The sequence below is a fragment of the Pungitius pungitius genome, chromosome 5 (genome assembly GCF_949316345.1).
Source record: "Pungitius pungitius chromosome 5, fPunPun2.1, whole genome shotgun sequence".
Lineage (NCBI taxonomy): Eukaryota > Metazoa > Chordata > Actinopteri > Perciformes > Gasterosteidae > Pungitius > Pungitius pungitius.
In genome coordinates, this window is record NC_084904.1 from 15,242,654 (window position 1) to 15,260,010 (window position 17,357).

At 44.1% G+C, this 17,357-nt stretch overlaps 3 protein-coding genes across 4 annotated transcripts; 2 read left to right on the top strand and 1 right to left on the bottom strand.

Moving 5' to 3' along the window:
- The first annotated feature begins 2,068 nt into the window (after window positions 1-2,068).
- Window positions 2,069-8,095, top strand: LOC119224565 (transcription factor 7-like 1-A). 2 transcript variants are annotated; one of them, XM_062562404.1, is made up of 8 exons: window positions 2,069-2,921; window positions 3,402-3,504; window positions 3,960-4,043; window positions 5,774-5,911; window positions 6,062-6,224; window positions 6,317-6,424; window positions 6,586-6,637; window positions 7,192-8,095. In XM_062562404.1, the coding sequence occupies exons 1-8, from the start codon at window positions 2,705-2,707 to the stop codon at window positions 7,686-7,688; spliced, it is 1,362 nt and encodes a 453-aa protein (XP_062418388.1). In that variant the 5' UTR covers window positions 2,069-2,704; the 3' UTR covers window positions 7,689-8,095. The 2 variants fall into 2 exon arrangements, with proteins under 2 accessions (XP_062418388.1, XP_062418389.1); XM_062562405.1 differs by having other exon boundaries at window positions 2,070-2,921; window positions 6,065-6,224.
- Window positions 8,096-12,035: 3,940 nt separating this feature from the next.
- Window positions 12,036-15,777, top strand: tgoln2 (trans-golgi network protein 2). The gene is made up of 4 exons (XM_037481711.2): window positions 12,036-12,260; window positions 13,225-13,721; window positions 14,180-14,263; window positions 14,363-15,777. Exons 1-4 carry the CDS (start codon window positions 12,206-12,208, stop codon window positions 14,366-14,368), a joined length of 642 nt encoding a protein of 213 aa, XP_037337608.2. The 5' UTR covers window positions 12,036-12,205; the 3' UTR covers window positions 14,369-15,777.
- Window positions 15,778-15,841: 64 nt separating this feature from the next.
- LOC119224601 (dual specificity protein phosphatase 18-like) lies at window positions 15,842-17,024 on the bottom strand. Its single transcript, XM_037481715.2, has one exon. It carries the CDS (start codon window positions 17,016-17,018, stop codon window positions 16,389-16,391), a length of 630 nt encoding a protein of 209 aa, XP_037337612.2. The 5' UTR covers window positions 17,019-17,024; the 3' UTR covers window positions 15,842-16,388.
- Between the last annotated feature and the right edge of the window lie 333 nt (window positions 17,025-17,357).

A 17,357-nucleotide genomic window follows, 5' to 3' on the forward strand; every position in this document is an offset into this window, starting at 1 on the left:
TATTATTTTAGGCCCGAATATAACTCCCATTGACCCATTCAGAGGCCATCGCCAGACGCAAAGCACACGTTGCCCCGTGGTCAATGGCGTCGTTTGGAGTGGTTGATTTTAAAAGACATACGACACGGTCAGCACCCCCCCCCCCCTCACGTCCGCTTCCTGTTGGCGTTGACAAACAAGGCTTGGATTTCTCAGCATGCCAGGCATTCTTTTCACCCTGTCTTTTCCTGGGGTTTTGAAAAGCCTCTGAGCCTCCCACCCAGAAATCGCCGAGCATAAAGACACACAAAGCTGCAGGGTTATTCAGTTTGTTCTAAGCTCTCTTCCCCATCGGCTGTTTGCCTAGTAATTCAACTCAGATGTGCAGGATCCAAAAACATGTTTGCTTGAATGAAATCCACCCCTCCATCCACACTGACCAAGGACTGTGCTTTTCTTAGCGCGCTTCCAAGTTGGACAGCCAGGCGAGGCGCTGCCACCTCGGCCTTTTAGCTCTAAACCCTCTTAAGAGACAGACATCTTTTCTCTGCAGCGGCTCAGCAAATTTTTTGCTGTTTCCTCCCCCTTTAAACCTTTTCCTGTTACTAAGCCCAATCAACTCTAGGACCAGTTCAGGGTGTTTTTACTTGCTCGGTGAGAGGAATGCACCACTGCAGACCTGTTTACAACAGGCGTGTCTATGTAGAGAGCATGATTTCTGTCCGCCGATGGAGATACCATCTGGTTCCAGGTTGCCCTTTATCCTTCCGATCACGTAGATGTTGTTTATATTTAAAACACGGCTCATGTTCCTCGTGGTTTCCTTATTACACTTTGCTTGTGGATCATGAAGCCAGACGTATGAAGCTTTCATGGGCTACAGGAATATTACGTCTACACATAGAGCAAGTGAAAGAAGGCATTGATTCATTAATGTTTGGTTAAATTCATGATTAAGCCATTAGCCGTTTTTTTTTTCTTCTATTTTACAAATCCAAATGTTATGCGCTCAGAGCTGTGGAGAGATTTTGATTTTAATCATTCAAAAATGTTCTGAAATTTGCTTGATGAAGGGACCGTCTTCATTCCTAACGGAGACACTCTGGCGGGTAGGATGCTGTTCAGAACAGTTTTGCATCTGTGCAAGCTGCATACTCCATTTGTCTCCACATTCTGTGGGGCTGCTTATCCGCAAGACAGCGCAGAGTTAAAACTAGTGCCTTCAAAGTTGGAAATATGTGTATAGAGCACAGGATTGGTGTATTCCAGGATATGAATAATTAATAGGCATCATTTCAAATTCTTACTGAAGTGCTTCCCAAAATGTGTTGGCACCCAGGTCTAAGGGTCTCAAACAGCCCTCACAATATTGGGAGAATCCAGGCATATTGTACGTTAAGTAGAACAACAAAGCGCAACTCAAATATACATGACATGTGGGACCTGGGGTTTCAACATTGCAGGTCAACACCGTTCCTGCCACGAAGCTTCATCAAAGCCTTCTCTGTGTTTTGTGAAATCGCGTCCTCTGTGCATCGCCATACGCGTCGACCTCGTACGCTCTTAAGTCGGGAGGAACCAGAGCAAAGTCCTGAGCAAAGTGATCTTAAAATAGCTACACGAAACAACAGCAAATAGTGTCCTCAGTCCAACTGGCGTTAACAGAATCAAAGTGTGCTTTGGACACGGGATCAACCAATTTGCTAAAGATTTTAAAAAAGCTGGAAAAGGTTCCACCTTCCTTTTAAAAAGAAAAAAAAAGTGTGTTTTGGGGGGGGGGGGGGGGGGCGGACGATTTGGAACAATTCTCAGCAGCGTGAAGCAGTGAGTGTACAGAAGTCTCAATGCAAACCTTGTTCCCTAGCAGGCCACGTTGGAGAGAGGCGAGAGGTGGGGACGGGGGGTGAGGGGGGTGGGGAGGGATATTGAAGAAAGGTTAGCCTGGAGGAACAAGACTCCTTTCTCCCCCCCCCCCCCCCCCCCCCCACCCTACTCCTCCACCTCCCTCCACCCCTTGACCCTCCCATGTGACAAGTTGAGCCAACAAGTGCTCCATTCAGCCAGCCAGCCAGCCCAGCGAGGGGAAATGACTGCGCGGCTGAGCGCTGCCTAATGAAAGCGGAGACGCTGGTTATTATTATTGTCTTCGTGATCCCAGCCGTGGCTTTGGGATCTCGACCGGTTGCCGTGCACGTTTTTCAAAGTGTTGTCAAAATAGCCGACGGATTGGCGCTGCGCGGCAAACGGAGGCTCCGCCCATCTGTTCTCCACCACCCACCCATCTGATGTTATTCAGAGCTTTCAGTTATTTTCCCACATCGAGGGTCATCCGCAGCGTAGTCCACCCATGGGCGTTAGGTGACTGCTGTGAGACAGAGATGGTGTCTCCGCTTGCTGGAGCTCACTGGCGTGACTTTTCTGGGACTGGTGGCACCGTTGTTTTTCCGGGTTGGACTGAACAAACAGTTCTCTCCTCGGCTAAATGACCATAATGGTCTTGGCATGTGTCGGCAGGGCTTTTTAGTGTTCCTTGGTGCCGGTCCAGATTGCATCACGGGGCCGGTCACACGCACGGACTGATGTTATGTTTACCGTGGAGGGCATTCACACATGAAAATGTACCCATTTAGTGCATGCGTTGGAACAATGGGCGACAGAAATAACGTCCGGTACACACTGTGGGATGGTGCTATGCTGCTTTCAGGATTACATTCGCTTCTTTTAAATGTTATGCGTGGAACCCTTTTTCCAAATTGTACCGCCAGCTCATAACTTCTCTGTGTTTTTTTGTGTGTGTCATCTACAGTCCAATAAAGTCCCGGTGGTGCAGCATGGCCACCATGTCCACCCACTGACACCCCTCATCACCTACAGCAATGAACACTTCTCCCCCGGCACGCCGCCGTCACACCTCTCCCCCGAGATCCTTGACCCAAAGACAGGTAAGTTCTAATAAATGGACATTGGCTCAATTCACTGTGCACTGTGGATATTAAAGTGATATTCCACATAAAATCTGTCAGTACGCTGTAAAAAAGTAGGTATAAAACGTTGACCGCTGTTCGCAGTTGAAAAGAAGTATTGAAATATTCAGGCTGGCAGTGCAATGTGTCCCAAAGACGGCCCTCTAATAACCTGGAGATACGTTCTGAAAGGGAAACAGCACACATTTGGTTTGGAGAAAAGCAATTCAGTTGGGAAAGCGCTGAGGAAGTTTCTTTAGACATTTTGTCCTTTTTTCACCTTGAAAACTGCTCCCTATTGGCAAAACGGAAGATAAACACAGCTGCTGTTCCCTGAAGGCAGAGAGATTGTGGGCGCAGTATCAAAAGTATTCCATTATTATTGTCAGGGATGTAAACGATGTAAACAGCACCTCATGCATTTTACAAGCGTTGGTCGTATGTCTGTGACACCTGCAGGTATTCCTCGGACACCTCACCCGTCAGAGCTCTCTCCGTACTACCCGCTGTCCCCTGGGGCTGTCGGTTCCATCGCACACCCTCTCGGCTGGTTCATGCAACAGTGAGTCTCTTTTTATTGTCAGCGGTCCACTCAGCCAGATGTGTCTTTTTTGTTCCGTTGCACGTTTTGCCGCAGTTAAAGCGCTCATCTGCTCCTGGTAAGTTCAGTTTATAAAAGCGCAACAAATGACTTTGAGGAAGTTCAAGTCAAGATGAAAACAATGATAACCACAAGGATAGCATTTTATTTTAGGTGATGCCTGATTTGTGTGCTCTGTGTGCTCCAAGCGCTGTTGCACCATATCTGTAAAATAGGAAATGTTTTGACACCAGAGTTCACCAGGAGGAATTCGTGAACACTCATGGGTCCTGCTACGGCTCTGCTAATCAATTGCAACGCCGCTGTTCCACAAGCAGCGGATTTGAGTCTATGAGTAGAGGATTAGTGCTGGTGGGTTAGCTGTCAGCTGCGTTTGATTCACCTCACACCTCACTCCGTCTCCCTCCGTTTCTCAGGCAGGGCCAGCCCATGTACTCCATCCCTCCGGGGGGATTCCGTCACCCCTATCCGACGCTAGCAATGAACGCATCCATGTCCAGGTGAGCGGATCATGTTCGGCAACACTCCCACCCTCCCAAAGGGAGACACTTGCTGCTTCTATGTAATGCTGAAATCACATTCCTCCCGCCCTCCATGCCGGCCTTTTTTAAACAGCTGTTAAAATAAATGGCAGTTCCGATTGTCTACATTGTTATTGTTAAATACAACTATTTTAGCAATAATTTACAGTAATCGAATATACCCATTTGGAATAAAACATTTGCAGCTGCGTTAGGACTGCTGAGGGATTTACGGTCTAAGTCTCACTGACAAGTTCAGCTTCTTAAATAGAGGAAAGGCTTTATTGGCATTCAGTACTCTTCTCCTGGCTTCTCTCTCAGGGCTAAACTTCTGTGGTCAAGCCAATGCTCTGAGCAGCTCCACAACACACACACGTACCGCAGAGATAAAAGAGCTGAGAATCAATAACGACAAATCAAAGCTACCCCCTAACCTACTTGTCCAATCAGACTAAACTTTGTGAACCTCTTTCAAAATTGGACAGATTTGTAGCGAGCCTTCCGGTGTTTGTATGAAATGAAATATTCAGAAGGGTCTCTGTGATCAATAGGATGTGTAGTCCCATCCCGAGACGGACTCACAACAGTCGAAGCACGGCTCAAAGGCGTTTTACAGTATTTCGTTCAGCATTTGTTAAAGATACTTTTAACTTTTAAAACAAATAACGGTGAGAAAATGATCTAATGGCGACAACAAACTGTGTAAGATAATTCTTCTGAATGTTATGAATGTGATGGGAAGCCTTATTCTCTAAATGTGGCGCTCGAGTGCATCCCATCACTCGGCAGCATTGAGATGTTCCTTTAGGGACTAAGTGAGATGTTTACAGATGTAGTTGATATAGGTTTATTACACAAGGGGTGATATGGCACCTCCATGAAATATTAAGGCTTTTGTAGAATTAAAAAAAAACACATCAAGTTTTATCAACAACTATATTTTTAGACTTGGTGGATTCACGCACTTTTTTATTTCTTCATTACTTTAGGTCCGATGTTATATTCAGTCAGAAAGTAAATATTGAATGAGGATTCAGCTTTGAACTATTTTCCTGGGAGAGCATGTTCGACCTGGACTCCAATGCTACTTTTGCAACAGTTCTAAAAGCCTCTCTATACATAAAGTTAAGTTTGTCCGCACTGAGTATACCTTAAGGCGGAGCCCATGACTGGACCGCCAGTACAAGGCAGTACAAGGCTATATTGTGCTCTTGTCTCTCAGCCTGTGACATGTTTGAATACAGGAATTTCCAATTTAACGTGAACTCGAGTGTGTGACAGAGGGACACGTAGCTTCGTCTCCCCCTTGCTCAGCACAATGCTCCATTGTATTAACAATTGGAATTTAAAGACAGACGCTGTAAAGGTGTTCTGTGCGGACGGCTGTCAGAATGCTCTCTGGAACGTTGTAAGGAACGTGGTTTCAGGTGTCACGGCCATGCCGTTACCATGGCAACAACACACCGCTGTTCTCCGGGGGCCGTTGCTGAAAAAAAAGGGGCTTTTTGGAAAAAGTCTCTGTCGAAACAAAAAGCATGTCACTCCACGTGTGCACGGTTTCAGTCTAGACGGAAGCAGTAGGCAGAGGGAGCTTCACCCCGAGGTCAAGGCGAGCCGCTTGAATGCCGAGTTAGCCGAACCTTTTACAGCTAACAGAGCTTTCCTGCTGAACCACATTCTTAAAATGTGCAATTCTGTTTCCTTGGCAGCTTGGTGTCCAGCCGTTTCTCCCCTCACATGGTGTCTCCTTCGCCCCACGGCCTCCACCAGACCGGCATTCCCCATCCCGCCATCGTCTCCCCGGCCATCAAACAGGAGCCCAGCGACATGAGCCCCTCGATGCATGCGTAAGAACATTTAAAAAATAAAAAAAAGAGTTATTAATTGTTTTCAGAACCTGCTTACGTCACCTCACAGCGTTTTCCCGTGTTGGTCAAAGTTCACCAGGACCTCTATTTTTAAACAGCCTGTTTTTTTTTTTTCCTTTTTGGGATTAGCAGGAAATCCCCAGTTCCTCCCAAGAAAGAAGAAGACAAGAGGCCGCATATCAAGAAACCGCTGAATGCTTTCATGCTGTATATGAAGGAGATGAGAGCCAAAGTGGTGGCAGAGTGCACCCTGAAAGAGAGCGCCGCCATCAACCAGATCCTCGGAAGACGGGTGAGCGCCAGAGATGAGCACGTGGGTTTACAACTCTGTGTGTGTTTTGGCAATCCTTTGATATCTTCTGTTGTTTCTATCTTTGTCCACAGTGGCATTCCCTGTCGAGAGAGGAGCAAGCCAAATACTACGAGCTGGCCAGAAAAGAGCGGCAACTCCACTCTCAGCTCTATCCAGGCTGGTCAGCAAGAGATAACTACGTGAGTAGCAGATTTCCATGATCAGCTCTTATGTTAATTAGTATAGCAAATAAAAAACAAGCCTGTTTTTCTCAGTTGATTACAGTAATCACATGTTTGTTATTATACATCAATTTTCCCTATAAAATCGGTTTTCAATACCATTGTCTTTTTGTGTGTAGGGAAAGAGGAAAAAGAGGAAGAGGGACAACAAACCCGACTCAAAACCCGAAGGTAAGCGGCCTGTTCTGACCGAGCACCTTTTATTTAGATTTCTTTTTTCACAAACTGGAAAGCGCAACCCGTACTTTGAACCGTTATTCTTGTATTTGTATCAACCTTTTCTGGAGCGATCTTTTTCAACACCACTAACGCTTACTAACGTTCTCCCTGCTTCTGTGCTTTGACAAGCAGCTTATGAGGTTCAATGCCAATAGTGGCAGGTACGTCTGTCCTTGTGCAACCAAATGACCACTGTCACGTGCACAAATAGAGAGAGCTTTTCCACACGGTGCACATTTCGGTGTTGTGTTTGCTGTTCTTCTTTTGCATCGTGAATGCATACCATCTGGATATGTTCCAACATCACGCTTCACTCACTGTGTTCCAACGTGTTTTCAAGTGGGTTTGATGGTGTTGTTATGTTCAACAACCTTTACTGCCGTCGTCTGGCATAACCACGCGTTCACTTTAGTCAGCGGGCGAGACATGGAGGGACGTGAACCAGTTTTGAAGCAGGAAGCAGATCCATAATTCAGCTTCCTCACTTCTCCTTTTGCCTCCGCCAGACTTCTCCATCAGGAGCAAGAAGCAGTGCGTGCAGTACCTCCCCTCGGATAAGATGTGTGACAGCCCGGCGTCGTCCCACGGCAGCATGCTGGACTCGCCGGCCACCCCCTCCGCGGCCTTGGCCTCCCCGGCTGCCCCCGCCGCCACTCACTCCGAGCAGGCCCAGCCGCTGTCGCTCACCACCAAACCGGAGGGACGCATGCACCACCACTTCTCCCTACCTGGGAAGGCATCTGGATCCACATCCTCTTCTTCCTCCTCCTCCTCCTCCTCCTCTTCTTCCTCCTCCTCCTCCTCCCACACCCACCTCTCAATCCCAATTGGTACTTCGGGTAGCCACTCGACCACACCCATCCTCACCCGGCCAATCCCGTTCACATCCCTGCACCCCTCCATGCTCTCCCCCCCTTCCCCCTTTCATCAGGCAGCCCTTCACTCCCATCATGCCCTGTTCCAGTCGCAGCCCCTCTCCCTGGTTACCAAACCAACCGAATGAATTCACAAAAGAAAAATGGCTCCCATTTTATTGTGCTGTATATTGCTTTTCTTTCAAATAGATATTAGATCAGCTTTTTTTCTAAATAATGAAAAGGACAAAATATTATTGGTCAATATTTGACTTACTCCTTTTCTACAACTCTGAATGAAAACTAAATGTATTTTTTGTAAAGTTTACTGCAGAACTGGTTTCTTTTTGATGCATTTATCCAATGAACCTCTTGTATAAAAGAACCAATGTACATAAAGTTTCTTTATAAAAAAAAAAGGAACAAAAACATGTTATCTTTTTAGCCGAAACCTGATTAATGTTAGTATTAAGTTGAAGTCATAGTACCGGCCAATAATTGCAGCTCCCTTTTCAATTGACGAGTGTGTGACCCCTTTTCTTTGACATGTTAAATAAACATTTGAAATTGTTTCTTAAAATGAATGTCTCTTTTTGTGTTTTTGCATTCCATTATGTTTATGTCATTTATTAAAGAAAGGTTTGTTTAACAAGCTAATGTGGTTTAAATTAATAATCTAGTACTTGCGACCACAATGCATAACAAGTCAATAACTGCCTTTTGTAGGTTTTAGAAATATAGATTTAATGAGTGGAATCACTTAGAGGCACACTCAAATTGAATAAGTCCATAACACACTTGCCATTTTTGGTCTTGTGTTCTCCTTTAGTTCTATAAAGAATAAAAATCTTGCTGATGGTGGCTGGGAGTTGAATGATTAATAAAGCAGAATTAGGCTAACCACACTTTGAAAAATGAGCGCCTGAACCAAGGTAATAAAATATGATGCCTAAAATAAATTTGAATTTCAAAAAAAATGAACGGACGCCTGCTCATTCATGGAATAGAGCGTCCCACAACAACGACCGAAAAGCAGGTCGGCCCCATCGCAGCTCTAAACCCTGCCTGGGGTCCACGCTCCTCTGGTACTGCATCTTTACTCACCGTTTGGCACACTGCTTAGGATTTAATTAACTCAGAGGTAATGCGATGGAGCCCTGGGGACCTCATTAGGCATTTCAATTAGGGAAAAATACACACGGTAGGTTACAGTTTTTGGTGGCTTTGGAGATGAGGTATAGTGCCAGAGATGGACCAATTATGGGGGGGGGGGGGGAGCTGGCTTGGATGAGCCCCCTTTCCCCCCCGTACATAAACACCTAGTAGGTAGGTAGTTTATATTCAGAATTTTTATATAATCCAGTAAAGATACACATCCAGAGAGCACACCTTCACACACACACACACACACACACACATCGGACCAACAAGTTGGAGTAATTGGTTTAAGCTTAGATTCCACAAGAAAATGTCTGTGTATGTAACTGAGATTTAGAGAGTGGATCTTGTTTATCATTACCTATATTTCAGGCATCTAAGGCTGCAGACAGGTGGACTGAGGATGTGTTTCAGCAGCTCCCACGTCTCCCCCACGCTGTCTTAAGCCATAATTAGCCATACTAAATCCTCGCTTATTTCCCCTCGATCTCACATCATTCCAGGCACAAGCCACAGTCTCTGGTGCCACGGCTGTCTGCTCCGAGTCACGTCACCAATCTGTCAGTGAAATTACAGGGAATGAGTTGTCAAAACAGCCAGCAAATCGTTCTCCTCAAGGCTATACATCCAATGCTGATGTTCCATCCTCCTAAGACAGTTTATAAAACTCAGTCCCCGAGTGAATGGCTTCAGAATGGGCTCTTAAATACATTCTACTACGTGTGCTTGCTTATTTTTCTGTTTTAAACACAATATCTATTTGAAACGGAATAACAGGCATGTTAGCTTAAAGTTCCCATGCTCCCCTCAAAATGTAACACGCTACTGTTTACCTCTAATAACGTATCTGGTTGCTGCTCCACTCAACATCTGCCATGTAAGCACGAGGTCAGATTTAATACATGTTAATTTTTGCTCATTAAATTCTTCCAATCTCTTGCCAAGGTTCTTTTCTGGGCCTTCCTTTGATCTTGAATTTATTCCAGGTTAACCCTTTGATACTTCACACATGTGGGGTAATATTGCACTGAGTACCATCTATTGATAAGTCACTAAAATAGTTTAAAAGAAGAAGCAAAATGGCAACGCTTTAAATAAAACAACAGAAACACACAGCGAACAGATCCCTTCAGTCGTTGTGAGAAAAATAGGCTGACTGGCCCTGATGAATTCATTTCCGCGTGTTCTCACGGTAAACAAGTAGATAACACTGATCATAAGAGGCTGATCGCACATCTTCCATTGAATCATGACCTTATGCTCCCATTAATAACAGGATGGTGTGTTTGCTTCACATGTGGTTTCCCAAAGTGAAATGAATTGATTGTTTCGGTAACATTCACTGAGCTTAGCAACTCTCAGCTGGTGCCTTTGTGAAGATAGGTATATCTGGCTGTGAGCTTAAGAACCTCCTTAATGTTTTATTCATACCCATTTGACCTTAAAGATGGAAATGCAAATGGGTGTCAAGAAAGAGAGGGATCATCGGACTTTTCAAATGTCAAATAGCCTGCCACAATTAAGACATATTCATTACAAGAACCCAGAGGTGCCCGACACCCAACCGAGATGTAAAACACCTCCTATTAACATTTTGATGATTATCTCATCTCTTGCACTACTGCAAACCTTACAATCTAATCTGTGTAACATCGCAACACATTCATTGTGGTGCTCAGCCGGAAAGTTCAGTGATTTTGTCAATTATTTTCCCGCAACGGTATTCTACCGTCTTGAATAAATATATTTGTAGATCATTAAAAGTCATCGTATGATTAAACCCTCAACACATGAACATCAAGTAATCTGGTCACAGTTTCAGGGATTTCTGTTCCAGTCGCAGTGTATATCAACACTGCCATCTGCTGATGAGGTCAAGTACTGACACAATCACCTCACGTGGAGCATATCCACGTCACGTCTGCACCTAACCTGCGGGTGGCAGTAATAAAACAAATAGATCACCTCCAGTGGTGGATCATTGGGAGAGAGAAAAACGTCCAAAGAAAATAAAACAAAAAACATTATTATTGTTTTTGTAATAACAGTGTATATGTATGTATGTATAACTTCTACATAGGGCCTTCTTTACCTTTACAAGTCCAGGTCAGTCACAATGGGGTTTAAGTACAATTGGAGGATGTCAGCTATACATACAAAAGCATCTGCATCTGAATCTGGCCTAAATATTTAGTCTCCCTTTGTTTCCAGACAAATCAAACTAAATAACAACGCCCTGAAAGTCAAGTCATATTCTCTGACTGAATGCCAAGATTAAGACACAAATAGTTTTTTACTCAACTGGCTTGAACCAGATCCAACATGCATGGCTTTACTCTGAGAAATATACTAACATAGATAGCTGCAGGTAAGAAAGAGCGTTGCAATGGCATTTTTTGAAAAAGGTAAGGGGAGCCTTTACGGTGCCCTTTATTTCCCCCAACTATGATGTATTTAAGCTGTGCGGCTTGTTCAAAACATTTCAATGAGCGACCTCATAAAAAGTCTAACTTTGACATGACATTTATCACAACTTTAACATAAAATAAGTGGCTCGTGTTAGAACTTTTAATTTGGTGGTTGGAGTCGGGGAATCTGGCCAGATGATTGTTAGACTGCTGTATCCAGGGGAGTTCAGGGAGTTCCTCTTGGGACACCTGATTGGAACAAAAAAGTGGTCAATTCCAGATCACAATGCGAGAGCTATTCTGCCAAATAACTGAATTGGAACTTTTTATGTTTGTTATAATTACACTTAAAATCTGATTGACACTTGAAAATGTTACCTGCATTTTTAATGTCAAAGCAACAACATTAAATGAAAAGTAATGTCAATAATATATTCTAAAATACATTTAGAATTAGTTAAGATAAGATAAAGAGGTTTTTATTGTCATTGTTGTTATACAACGAAATTTCGTTCTTCTTTTTTAAAAGCATAAATACCCTATCTAATCTATTTCCCTAACAAACCGAAAGGTCTAAAGGTTTTTCCCATAAGCAGGAGCACCTTTGTACATTTAGGTAAATTTCAGGTCAATCTACCTGTGAGAACATTTGTACTCACGGGTAGATTTACCTGCTTTTCCTGTTTTTCTTAGTGAAGCTTCACAAAGAAAGGTGTGATGAAACCAACGCCTGAACGAATTAATACAAAGAAAAGATCCTCTGATTACCCAGTACGGGAATATGATACCTTATCGGAATAAAAAGAGGAAACATAAAGAGCCCGAACAGGCTCCATTTGTTCCTCATTTACGCGACGCCGTCGTGTTGACGCGGGGCCCTGTAGTGGCAGCACTCGAGCACACGGGCGGCGCTAAAGAGCACGTTTCTCTCTTTGCGGAAGAAGAAGAAGAGCGTTTTCTGTTCGCACACGGAAGCACAGCAGGATTTAAAGCAAAACCTCCAAACTGTCACTATAGATCCGTCTAAAGGGATTGTTCCGTTGGCTCAAAGAAGATTACATCGATTGGGGTTTTGTGTTTCGGTGTTTTGCGCAGACACGATGAAGACGGCTTTCCTGGTGCTCGCCACATTTCTGTGTGTCATCTCGTGCGGAGGTGAGTGGAGTTTTGTGTCGTTTTGCCATGTGATCGTGAGACTGTTCGGCGAAATGTCAGTTGGTTAATCCCTATTAAATGAGCCAATCCAGCTAGCTAGTGCTCGCTGCATCACAGGGTGTCCCGTGTTATGACAGGGCACTTTAACCACATCAGCGTGTGAAATACACATGGGACATTACATGTCACTGCTTTGAAAAACTCAAGTAGGCATTGTGTGTGTGTGTTAATACGCTGTGTTTAATTATACGTTTAGAGAAACCATGGATATGACTATTTAAATGCACACAACTCTAGATACGAATATAATATACCCCCTCTAGAAAAAGCCCCTATACAAGATGTGGTCTCTACATTAGCTGCTCTCCTCCTCCCACTAACCAATGTGCAAATATTTAATTGGCAAGGGACAAGTGACACGCACAAGCCTGGGAGCTGTTCCCTTCATGTCCTGGTAGTTAATCTAACCTTGATTTGATATCTGCTTCACTCACTTTATCCATCGGGGGAAGTTCACAAGAAAAAGAAAGCAGACCAATGGGATGGGACAAAAAAAAAGTGCAAAAATTTGCAGTAGAAACAAAGTAATTGAGGCTTTTTTAGATCACCAATTAAAAAATGTTGCCATTCATGGTGTTGTAACCTTCTGATGGTAATTGTTTTGTTAAAAGTTACCAAATACGGCTGTGGCTCCGAGGTAGAGCAACTTCTGATTAGGAGATCCCCAATTTGATCCAGTCCAGGTCACTTTACCCCAAGTCTGTGACTTGGTTGTATGTGCATAGGGGTGAATGCTTATTTAAAGCTGGCAGGTGGCACCTTGCGTGGTAGCCGCTCCCCTCCGTGTTGAGTGAATGAGTGACCAACATGTAGTGTTAAAGCGCTTTGAGTAAGATTAGAAAATAACCACCCATTTACCATGCCTCATGTTCTAATCTTACTTTCTATTTTCTTGACCTTCCAGTACAATCATCTAATGATTCTTTGAAAAGTGGAAAAGATGAGAAAGAGCAGTCCGGTCCAACTGCAGCATCCATCACAAAGAATATAACGGCGGGGGGAACTCCGGTGAAGCCTACAGCAACGCAAAATACCATGGTGTCAAGTGGGAACAAACAGGAAGAGACGACGCCCCACACTGAGACGGAGAATGTGCACAAAACGGCAAATGCGCCGACCAAGGAGCAGCAAAGTGTAACTGAAAAAGAGAAAGACCAATCCGTTAATAATGTAATAACTCCTGCAGAGTCTGAAAGCAAAGGCAAGGAGCAAAGGGGGCCAGAGGTTCCCCAGACAGATGATCTAGAGTCAACAACTCGATCAGAAAGAGAGAACGGCAAAAATCCAGATGTGATTCTGAAAAGAAATGACAAGGAAGAAAGCAGTCATTTCTTTGTCTACCTGGTGTCCTCGGCGTTGCTGGTAGCAGTGATTTACATCGCTTACCACAACAAGCGCAAGGTAAGCGGCTTCGCACCTTTCTGCTCCGTTCGTCCCGTGTTGCCACGGGAAACTGGCCCTGATTAACTGTTGCAGATATTATGTGCGTTTCAACCATTTTGCTCTGTGAAATCTTTTTTTCAAAGAAATGTGGAGGTAAATGGAATTTTTTCTAAACCAAGTAATTGCTGAGTTAGAACTGTTATGTAATATGCTGAATTATATCATTATTTGGCATGTTTTGTAAGCTTCTGAGTGGTAGACACATTGGGCCCAAAAAAGCATGTTACAACTGCGAGGAACAATCCCATTATACTTTGACCTTTTTTAAGAAAGTTCACATTTATTTTGTTACCGAGAGAGATTAATCCCCTTCAATGGGTCTGGTTAAATTAGGGATATTATTGTCTTGTAGATCCGGCCTCATGCAATGGTCTCTCATGTAAACCATACCAATATCCCTTTTCTCTCTTCCCCAGATAATTGCTTTCTTTTTGGAAGGAAAGAAATCCAGATCCACACGCCGCCCTAAATCCACAGAATATCAGAAGCTGGAACAGCATGTAAGTTGTTGATATAAAGAACTACAAACCCATAACTCGTAACAGCATACAGTAACATGGAATACTTTGGATTTTGAATATTTCTCCGTTCTCTTTCAGATGTAACCTGAAATCATTCAAGCTGAATAAATCAAGCTGCCGAATACACCGGGTAGTTGTAAATGGACGCTGCCGTTAGGTATCTTCCTGATTTACTCTGCATTGATGTTACCTTTTTGTTGATTGGACATTCTTCTATTTCATAACTTTTTTTAGATGCTTATCGTAGGACTATGCAGCCGACAGAGTTGCCTTTAAAGAGGAAAATATTTAAGGTAAAATAAGCATGACATTTTTGCACATGTGTCGTTTTTCCACTTGTGCGGTACTCTTGGAATTTGACCTGACTAAGGTCCGGACTCAGGATGTTTCAGTAGCAGAATAAAATGATGAAAACACTATTGATTGCACTGCACTAATATAAGCCATGCTGTTCTTTGTAAAATATTGTGTACAATTTCTTCAAGTTGGTTTTAAATTGTGTTTTTATTAATTCTATTGAGGATTTGGATGCGCTAATGTAGTCCAATGGGGTATCTGCTCATGCTCATAACTAATGTGACTGTAGTGACCTTTTGTTTTCCAAATGAGATGCTAGAAAAGTGCTCACCCACTTTAACTGCCACTTAAACATATAAATAACGTGTATGAGTACCATTAATATTTCTGCTAAAAATGAGCATAAAAGGTCAATGTAAGGGGTTCGGAGTAGTAACTCCGTATTAGCTGCTGCTCAGCACTGCCCCCCAGAGGCAGGGATCGCTGATTACGCCGTTAAGTTTGGTGTATTTGTTGAAGCATAGGACCCCCTCCATCGTCAATAGAAAGGCTCCCAGTCTCCTGTTTAGCTCCTTAAGGTTACAGCGAGCTGCCGGTAGGAGTGACTTACAAAAAGTACTCGAAATAAGCAAACAGCTAGCGTGACTCAGGAGACATTTGGACTAACAGCAGACACTAACACACTCCCCATTTAACTCTTTGGAAGAATAAATAAGTACACCTCCCAAAAAAAGCTGATATAACTGAAAGATAAATATAAACTGCTGTCAAGGCGTTTGTTTCATGTGCAAAGGCCTCCTAATTTATCCAGTTAAAAATGTTCTTTAAGGTGTGACTGGCATTAAAATGTTGTTCATGTAACCTGCCGGTCTGGTTTCTGTATGGCTTCTTCTTTTGGATGAACGTATCCTACTCTGTCCACTTGTTACTGTGCATTTAAACTCAGTCTTGACATGTTGCCCTGAAATCAGTTCTGTAAGCTGCAGCTGGCCATGAGCTGCACTGCTTTACAATGCATGGAGGAAACGACTGATGGGCCACTAATACAATAGATTGAATATTTCCTTTAGCGTAGATGTGTGTATTTAGTTGACAGACTTGTGCCAAATTGTGAATTTTACTGGGATTTTATGTCTGGTTTTGTATTGTGCCTGTTTCCTAAATTAACGTTCTTAACAATAAAAAATTGTACTGGCCTCAAGTTGCAATAACAGCCCATTCTGTAAAAAGAAAAAGTGCTTATAAGAATCAAAGCCCATATTTCCCAAATTATGCATTTTATTATTGGAAGCTGTAAAAAAAACACCACATTTGTTAAGTAATTTCCTCTGAGTGAAATCAGCACCAGAATCTGCTAGAAAGTATCAGGAGTCACCAACTCTAATGCGGTCGGGCAGATTCTAAAATAAAAGGATTTATGGCGTTCACTGCTTTCCTCACTACGCGCCTGTTGACACAGCAAACGACAACCTTGGCTGTGCATTAAATTTGCAACTAATGTATATTATAGATGCTACTGTAATAGGGGATAGCAATGCTGCAACAACTCAAAGCTGTAGATGGTCAAGATGGAGCTAATTCACCTATTTTGCAACCAAAGGGGCACTTGGAAGTCTTTAGCTAGATGGTTTTGGTCCGCATGGTTTTGTAATCGGTTTAAACTTAAACTGGCTACTAGCGGAGTCTGGAGTACAGACCTCTCCTTTAAAACGTATTTGCACTTTACGTTTGTTTTAGATGACAGACCAGCAGTTAATCACTCAACATACACCCCCCACCCCCCCACGAGGCAGTGCGGGGCTTTTCGTCACAGTGGCATCATGTTTCGGGCCTCCTGCTCGTAAATGTCCGGTACCTCTCCCATGGAGGAGGACACCATTCGGATGGAGGCGCAGCCACGCAGCTCCACCTCGTAGCGGATGAGCTGTTTCCAGAAGCCGTTATTCGGCCTCACGACGGGCCGGCAGCTCCTCACCCACTGGTGAGCCTCCAGGAGGGGCACCCCGCGGTGCTTCATCAGGTAGGCCATGCACAGGGAGGCGGAGCGGCTCACGCCCGCGTTGCAGTGCACCAGCGTGCGGCCGCCGCGCGCCGCGGTCCGCTGGATCCTATCCGCCACCTCGTCGAAGTGCGAGTCGAGGGGAGACGCCGGGGAGTCGGAGACCGGGACGTGGACGTACTCCACGCCGGGGTGAAGAGGGCGCCGGCTCTTGGTCTCTGTGGCGTTCACGATGCAGCTTATCTCGCAGCGGGTCACCTGGGAGGAGTCCGAGGCCGCGCGCGCGTTACTGAGGTAGAGGTGGTCGGTGACTCGGCACAGGCCCGACAGACCCGCGAGACCCGACTGATGCATCGGCGGCGTGGACCGGCCGGGCTGAGGCGTGGATCTCCTGGGCGGACTTGTAGGATGTACTGCACATAGTCCGTGGCAATGCATGCATTGAGCGGTAAAAACCCGGAAGGACAAGGTTGTGTGCGCGCACACGCTGTCGCCTCCTGCTGGCCGGGGGGTAGACGACACGACACTTACACCTTCTCACTGAGGAGCCACTTTGGAAATAAATATTGAGTTAAATATTGAAGTTATTATTATGAGGTAGTTTCTAATAAAATAAAATAAACGTTTTCCTATTATAAAGGCCAAACACTTAAACATTATAGTTTTTGGTATGACTTGTGTCCCTGATATTCTTAAACTTAGTCCTATTTTTGTTTGTTGGCATAAGGTCTGTTTGGGAAGCAGTTTTGCTAATTGAATTTTATTAAGTTTGTTAAT

Excerpts from the sequence above, each read along its gene's own strand:
- LOC119224565 (XM_062562404.1), top strand. The coding sequence starts at position 2,705 with ATGTTATGCGTGGAACCCTTTTTCCAAATTGTACCGCCAGCTCATAAC. Across the intron at positions 5,912-6,061 it reads ATGAGCCCCTCGATGCATGC|CAGGAAATCCCCAGTTCCTC; the intron begins GTAAGAACATTT and ends TTTTGGGATTAG. Across the intron at positions 6,638-7,191 it reads ACCCGACTCAAAACCCGAAG|ACTTCTCCATCAGGAGCAAG; the intron begins GTAAGCGGCCTG and ends TGCCTCCGCCAG.
- tgoln2 (XM_037481711.2), top strand. The coding sequence starts at position 12,206 with ATGAAGACGGCTTTCCTGGTGCTCGCCACATTTCTGTGTGTCATCTCG. Across the intron at positions 12,261-13,224 it reads GTGTGTCATCTCGTGCGGAG|TACAATCATCTAATGATTCT; the intron begins GTGAGTGGAGTT and ends TTGACCTTCCAG. Across the intron at positions 13,722-14,179 it reads CTTACCACAACAAGCGCAAG|ATAATTGCTTTCTTTTTGGA; the intron begins GTAAGCGGCTTC and ends TCTCTTCCCCAG.
- LOC119224601 (XM_037481715.2), bottom strand. The coding sequence starts at position 17,018 with ATGCATTGCCACGGACTATGTGCAGTACATCCTACAAGTCCGCCCAGG.